The sequence below is a fragment of the Oncorhynchus kisutch genome, unplaced genomic scaffold (genome assembly GCF_002021735.2).
Source record: "Oncorhynchus kisutch isolate 150728-3 unplaced genomic scaffold, Okis_V2 scaffold1300, whole genome shotgun sequence".
Lineage (NCBI taxonomy): Eukaryota > Metazoa > Chordata > Actinopteri > Salmoniformes > Salmonidae > Oncorhynchus > Oncorhynchus kisutch.
In genome coordinates this window covers 118266-126170 of record NW_022263245.1, presented here as the reverse complement: position 1 = coordinate 126170, position 7905 = coordinate 118266, and the positions used below count along the sequence as shown (strand labels likewise).

General features: G+C 45.7%; 1 protein-coding gene across 1 annotated transcript; it reads left to right on the top strand.

Moving 5' to 3' along the window:
* The first annotated feature begins 476 nt into the window (after positions 1 to 476).
* On the top strand, positions 477 to 2499 carry LOC116365840 (uncharacterized). The gene is made up of 2 exons (XM_031818233.1): positions 477 to 513; positions 1096 to 2499. Exon 2 carries the CDS (start codon positions 1494 to 1496, stop codon positions 2427 to 2429), a length of 936 nt encoding a protein of 311 aa, XP_031674093.1. The 5' UTR covers positions 477 to 513; positions 1096 to 1493; the 3' UTR covers positions 2430 to 2499.
* The last annotated feature ends 5406 nt before the right edge of the window (positions 2500 to 7905 follow it).

Here is a 7905-nt window from a genome sequence, read left to right as displayed (position 1 = left end):
AGAAGACGCGGTTTCTTTGTGACGCTTGCTGAGTAAAACATAAAACAGCAAAACTACTAGCGTCATACTCTACAGCTAGCTATATTTTACGAAATCGTAACATTTGTAAACAAGGCTGTTCTGGCAGCAGAACTTCGAAATCGGAAACCCGCAAACGCATTCACAGGGGAAATATTTGGCATAAACATACGACAGCTTAGCTAACTATCTAATGCTAGTTAGTTAACGTCGTTCACCAGAATTGAACACCTAGCTACGGACCTTCAAAATGCAATGTTGTGTTTGGGGGTGCAAGGCCCAATATCGGAAAGGAGGAGGGTTAGGGTTTTTCCGATTCCCTACTGGAGAGAACGAAATTGCTCAAAGTCAAAGGAAAACTTGGATAAAATGGTGAAGATTGAAAACCCCGAACCAGATCTGCCTTCCCGTTTGGGTGGTAAATTGGTACTCCAAATGGGAAACGACTGGCACCTACTACCTCCTCTCGCATTTGTGGGAGGCACTTTGTTTTAAGTAAGTTGATGGTCAGTTCGTAGCCAACAGATCCTACCTGCTTGCTTACAGCTGCGCTAGGATAGGACAGGCTTCCGGTGTAGATTAAGACAATTGAGGGGGGTGAGGTATGGCATGGAAAACATAACTCAATCCAGGGATGAGAAATGCGTTGTTCTCCGAATTGGCCCATTATCCCAACTGTTACACCTAGAAGATTGAACAAATGCAACAAAAAAAATAGCAGCTCAAACTTCTCGGTGTAACAGTTGGGATAATGGGACAATTCGGAGAACAACTAATTTTCCATCCCTGGATTGAGGTACATTATACAAGCCATTTCTAATCTAAACAAGCCTGTCTGACCCTAGTGCAGCTGTAAGCAAGCTGGTCGATCTGCTGGCCAGTCAATTTGATGCATTCCCTATGACAGTGGTTGGCTTCCCGACAAAGAGCTAGCAAGCTACAGAGTTTTCATGAAGGAAGTGATGTACGGTAAACTGTCAGACAGTTCACACAGGCAACTGCATAGAACACCACATTTCCAGTGCAATAATTTAAGTGTCTGAAGAGACTGAAATCTAATTTGAGTTCATATTTCAGAAAAACCAAACTTACATCCGGACCACCCTGACTTTGCCCCATCCCTCTTCCTTCGCCCAGAGGACAATGCCTTGAGTCCGAACACAGCTCAAACAGAAGGGAAAAGAAACCTGCAGAGCTATGACAGGGCAGTGAAGAAGAAGAAGTGCCTTGACCTTAGTGAGGTTGGAGGTGCTGACCTGAGGGACAGTTATGCTGACACCACAGAAGAAACTGAAGAGCAGGACCTGGGCACCTGTGTATCGTGTGAGGTCCTGAGGAAGTCCTTAAATGATTTGCAGTCCAGGCATGATGCTCTGCAAGTCGAAACTGTCAATCTCAGGGCGGAGAGAGACTTTTACAAAGATAACACTCAATCCTCTCTCTTTGCTGACACCTTTACAGACAGAGACAATCAAATGCATACCGTGAGAGAAGTGCCAAGCATGGCTAAACCAAATGGTATGAACCAACAATGTACTGGGATGGTTGAGGAGCCATGTCTTATGGAGGTTGAGGGGTCATGTTCTGTGAAGGTTGAGGAGCTTTGTCCTGTGAAGGTTGAGGGGGACTATGATCAAGTGTTGATTAAGGAAGAGGAACAACAGGTCCAAATAGAACTTTGTAGCCCGTTGGCTAGTCAGGACAAAGTGACCAATGTCTCTCGCAGGTTGCCAATTCATGTCCCCAAGGATAAAACTATCCAGCTTGCCAAAGCCGTAGTAGAAAGCCACCTAATGACGAACCATCTGCCTGGCAGCCAAACCACTGCTGAGCCTTTGCAGAAGACTCCTCTGTCAGCTCAAAGGACACCTGTTGCAGGCAAACAAATTCAGAGAAGCATAACACACACAGAGAGGGATGAGTTGCTTTGGCTGGGCTACATGAAGTGGAATGTGCGTCTTCCTGCAAGCACAATTAGAACCGCACACAAGTTTCAGACGCCTAGGGCAACAGTGCAATACCTTCTACACGCGGTCTTCTCCCAATGTGAACTCGCCACCAGCAATCTCAAGGGCATCCCTGCACTGGGCCTTAACAAACTGGACCCGGACAAACTTTCTGCCATAAGACAGTTTGTCACCACCAAGTTTCGCCGTTTAGACATGCGTCAATGTGGTAAAGACTGGGTCAAGTGCCGGCGCCAGATAACCAGCATGCTCAGGAACATTCGGAAGGAGGACAGGAAGACGAGGGGGCTCTCAGGAAACCTTTGTATGATAGAGAAGGTGTTAACGGATCAGAGTTTACCCAGTCAGCCATCGCCTCCCTCATTCCCCTCGATCTCCCAACAGCACACAGCTGCGTTCTACAACCCAATAGAAGAAGAAGAGATCCTCTGTCTGGAGAGTTAGGTTACACAATATCTGTAATGATGTTTGCATTTTCTTGTAATAAACAGTTTGTTGGGAGTAAAAAATATAATATGACTGACAATGTATATTTGAACTTTGGTTGATGTATCGGCTACATGTGGTAGAGTGGAGCTTTGAAGGAGTGATGTGTGGATACTGGACACTGGGTTAGGTTAGGGTTAGTCACAGGCTGTGTTCAATAGCAGTTGTATAGATGGCGTGAGCTGCCCCCAGAATATGAAGTGCTTAAGACACTGGTAAAAAACCTAAATGCAATCCATCATTATAACATGGCACTCCAATCAGACCTGTCGGTAGCTATGAAATGGCCTCTTTTTCCTCATCTCCTTCCTGCTGGCTCTCCCCATTATGAGCACGTTAGAAGTGAATTCCTGCTGGCTCTCCCCATTATGAGCACATTAGAAGTGAATTCCTGCTGGCTCTCCCTATTATGAGCACGTTAGAAGTGAATGCCTGCTGTCTCCCCATTATGAGCACGTTAGAAGTGAATTCCTGCTGGCTCTCCCCATTATGAGCATGTTAGAAGTGAATTCCTGCTGGCTCTCCCCATTATGAGCATGTTAGAAGTGAATTCCTGCTGGCTCTCCCTATTATGAGCATGTTAGAAGTGAATTCCTGCTGGCTCTCCCCATTATGAGCATGTTAGAAGTCAATTCCTGCTGGCTCTCCCTATTATGAGCACATTAGAAGTGAATGCCTGCTGTCTCCCCATTATGAGCACGTTAGAAGTGAATTCCTGCTGGCTCTCCCCATTATGAGCATGTTAGAAGTGAATTCCTGCTGGCTCTCCCCATTATGAGCATGTTAGAAGTAAATTCCTGCTGGCTCTCCCCATTATGAGCATGTTAGAAGTAAATTCCTGCTGGCTCTCCGCATTATGAGCACGTTAGAAGTGAAAGCAAAGGTGGATAGTCTTTCCATAAGGGAGCTGAGTGAAATAACTCATACACACATTTTGAGCATAATATTACTAGGTATATAATCTGTACATAGATGAATTATTTGATTTCAAGTTATTTTAACAGGATTCCTGTATGCCTGGAGTTCATTCACTCAGCCAGTTTTTTAGGGTAAAGATTGCCAACGTTTGCAGCTGGTGGCACCATGGCAGCCCTGGCTATGTAAACAAAATCAATGTGGGGATTGCTGTCTCGTCTAACATGGACTTCTTTTCATTTAATTTCATGACATAGGTGAACTATCTGTTTAATCAAACCAGTCCCATGGATACTCAGGACTACTTTAACCTCCCTCTGTTTCTATGGTGACGCCACAATCTGTTCCTCACAAAAGTAGGGCGGCATTAGAAAATATTTCTCATGCATCAGGACCCAGGACATTTAGCATTTATCTCTAACCAAGTATGTAATCAGCATGCAGTTGCTTACCTATGTGTGCCTAATGAAATCAATTGGATCAGATGTAGGATGGTACATTAGGGTTACTGATAGTTTCCACTATATAATCTACTATCATCTACCCAGACATGTGCTGTGTCTGAAATGGCTAGGGAATAGGGTGCCATTTAAAATGCTGCCATAGGCACATTTATATCTCATTCTAAGATAGACCACAGAAAAGGGCTTGATGTTTGAATGTAGGAAAACGCTTTATGCAAATTCCCACATCCTCAGGGAATTGACTCTGAAACGTCTCACTTATTTTTTGTCAGAGGACACCAAGTCCATTAGTGATGCTATGGCAACTATTGAAATATGTATTTATAACAAGGTCTTTAGTCTTTACATCTTAACACAGAGAACCTTGAGTCTAGTTGACCCACTGGCACTCTGAGTCTTCATAAACCACCTCAGCTGAGAAAGAACAGCATATGATCGTTCCCTTAGTGTAGCATGGGAATGAATAGCTTAGGCTGAGATAGTTTATTCAAATGATTAGATTTGTTTAAACGTGTATCTACATGCAGCACAGAAAGGTTATTTGAGCCAGTACAACTCAATAGCAATCACAAGTAGGCTATATTTGGTACATTAATGAGGCACCCATAATACACTCCTACCCTGCAATGAAGATGACACATTTTGGGTTGTCCTTGGACAGCATGCAACCTCATGAGCTGATATTATTTATAGCCTAATTTCGTTGATAAACAATATATAATATATGCATAAAATGTTTAATCAAAATGTTTAAAATAAGCTAGCCTATACATAAATATGATTTAACTATTTACATTTTTTAAAATAAAAAAACGGAACAACAGCATTAGATCGTGCATACTTTTCTTCAAGCCCAACCCTAAACACAGCACCACTGATATGGAAATCATATGGCTATAGGCGACACATACGTACACGGTGCGGTGCATCGTGCTGGCGCGTCACATCGCCAAGCTGACCAGTTGAGTTGGAACCGAAAATATGAAATGCGCAGCAGCTGGAGAACGAAAATCCAAACGCAAGACACTATTCTGAACCTGTCCTTGAACACGAACCAGTGACATTGATGATCAAATAGGCCTATATGATGACACGTTTCCCTCCAAAATGTATTAGGCGCTAGAAAGTACAAACTATTGCTTTACCTGAAAAGTTGATTTCCTCTTTTGCAAGCAGAAAGTATGAGATTTGTATTGCCCCCTTTGCAGCAATAACGGTGCGCGTTGACTGCGTTCACATCTCTCTCTCTCTCGTCCCCCCCCCCCCCCCTCCTCTCTTTTCCAGGAAGACAGGGTGTGGATACAGACACTACCACTTAAAGATGCAATGGCATTTTTTAACATGTTGGCATAATTAGTGCATGTAGGTGCTGAGGTGCGCACACTCTTAGAAAAAGGTGCCATCTAGAATTTAAAAGGGGTATTCGACTGTCCCCATAGGAAAACACTTTGAATAACCCTTTTTGGTTCTAGGTATAACCCTTTTGGGTTCAATCTAGAACCATTCCCACAGAGGGTTCTACCTGGAACAAAAAAGGGTTCTCCTATGTGGCCAGCCGAAGACCCCTTTTGGAACTTTGTTTCTTCTAAAAGTGCAGGATGACACATGTGTTATTTATTGTGGGACTGGGATTACTTTTAATAAATCTAAAATGTTGATCATGTAATTATGTTAGGCTATATTTTCATCACTTTTGGCAAAGTGAGCATGAACAAAAATGTGCACTAAAATAATACAAGTAGGGTAATGCTGTGGTTGGTTCTATATTGTGGTTGGTTCTATAACTATTCTGTACTGTCATTAGCTGTATGGTACAGGTTAATGGAATATCTAATCCAGAAGAAAATGTGATGTAGCCTACTGGGACAGCTCAAGTTTGAGAATCCAATTTATTCAATGTATTTAGGCTGTCTGATTCACTGATTTTAGAATTGTAAAATCTAGGGTGCTCAACCAGGGGTACTAGGACCCTGGGGGTACTTGGCATATCCACAGAGGGTACTAGGACCCCTGGGGGCACTTGGCCTACCCACAGGGGTACTTGAGGGTCCTCACACAGTTCCAACTCCATCATCAAGTTCGCTGACGACACAACAGTAGTAGGCGTGATTACCAACAACGACGAGACAGCCAACAGGGAGGAGGTAGGCACTCTGACGGTGTGGTGCCAGGTAAACAACCTCTCCCTCAATGTTAGCTGAACAAAGGAGCTGAGTCTGGACTTCGGGAGGAACCAGGCTGGACACGCCCCCATCCTCATCAACGGGTCCGCCGTGGAGACTGTTAATAACTTCAAATTCATTGGCGTACATATCTCAGAGAAGGTCAAATGCTCTAACCACATGGACACCGTGGTGAAGAAGGCACGACAGCAACTCTTCAACCTCAGGATGCTGAAGAAATACGTCCTGTCCCTGAGGATCCTCACAGTGTTCTATATGAGCACCATCGAGAGCATACTGTCGGGCTATATCACAGTCTGGTACGGCAACTCTACCACCGCGGACCGCAAGGCTTTTCAGAGGGTGATACATGTGATACATGTAGCCGAACACACCATTGGATGCACACTGCCTGCCCTACAGGACACCTACAACACCAGGTGTCGCAGAAAGGCTAAGAACATCACCAGCGACCCCAGCCATCCAAGTCATGCCCTGTTCTCCCCTCTTCAATCACTCAGACACGGGCAGTACAGGAGCATCATGACAAGGTGCAATTTCTGGGAACTTTTATTTCAGCCCATGAAACATGGGACCATGTTGCATTTATAATTTTGCTCAGTATATATTCTAGATTTTTGTTATTATAATTTGTATTGTTTTTTTTTTCACTTGTTCCCCACACCCCCTCAATGATCATGCTGCTGCTCCCCCTATGGTCAATCCCCATACCCCCTCAATGATCATGCTGCTGCTCCCCCTATGGTCATTCCCCACACCCCCTCAATGATCATGCTGCTGCTCCCCCTATGGTCATTCCCCACACCCCCTCAATGATCATGCTGCTGCTCCCCCTATGGTCATTCCCCATACCCCCTCAATGATCATGCTGCTGCTCCCCCTATGGTCATTCCCCACACACCCTCAATGATCATGCTGCTGCTCCCCCTATGGTCATTCCCCACACACCCTCAATGATCATGCTGCTGCTCCCCCTATGGTCATTCCCCACACACCCTCATTGATCATGCTGCTGCTCCCCCTATGGTCATTCCCCACACCCCCTCAATGATCATGCTGCTGCTCCCAGTATGGTCATTCCCCACACACCCTCAATGATCATGCGGCTGCTCCCCCTATGGTCATTCCCCACACACCCTCAATGATCATGCTGCTGCTCCCCCTATGGTCATTCCCCACACCCTTCAATGATCATGCTGCTGCTCCCCCTATGGTCATTCCCCACACACCCTCAATGATCATGCTGCTGCTCCCCCTATGGTCATTCCCCACACCACCTCAATGATCATGCTGCTGCTCCCCCTATGGTCATTCCCCACACCCCCTCAATGATCATGCTGCTGCTCCCCCTATGGTCATTCCCCACACACCCCCAATAATCATGCTGCTGCTCCACCTATGGTCATTCCCCACACCCCCTCAATGATCATGCTGCTGCTCCCCTATGGTCATTCCCCACACCCCCTCAATGATCATGCTGCTGCTCCCCCTATGGTCATTCCCCACACCCCCTCAATGATCATGCTGCTGCTCCCCCTATGGTCATTCTCCACACCCTCTCAATGATCATGCTGCTGCTCCCCCTATGGTCATTCCCCACACACCCTCAATGATCATGCTGCTGCTCCCCCTATGGTCATTCCCCACACCCCCTCAATGATCATGCTGCTGCTCCCCCTATGGTCATTCCCCACAGCCCTTCAATGATCATCCTGCTGCTCCCCCTATGGTCATTCCCCACACCCCCTCAATGATCATGCTGCTGCTCCCCCTATGGTCATTCCCCACACACCCTCAATGATCATGCTGCTGCTCCCCCTATGGTCATTCCCCACACACCCTCAATGATCATGCTGCTGCTCCCTCTATGGT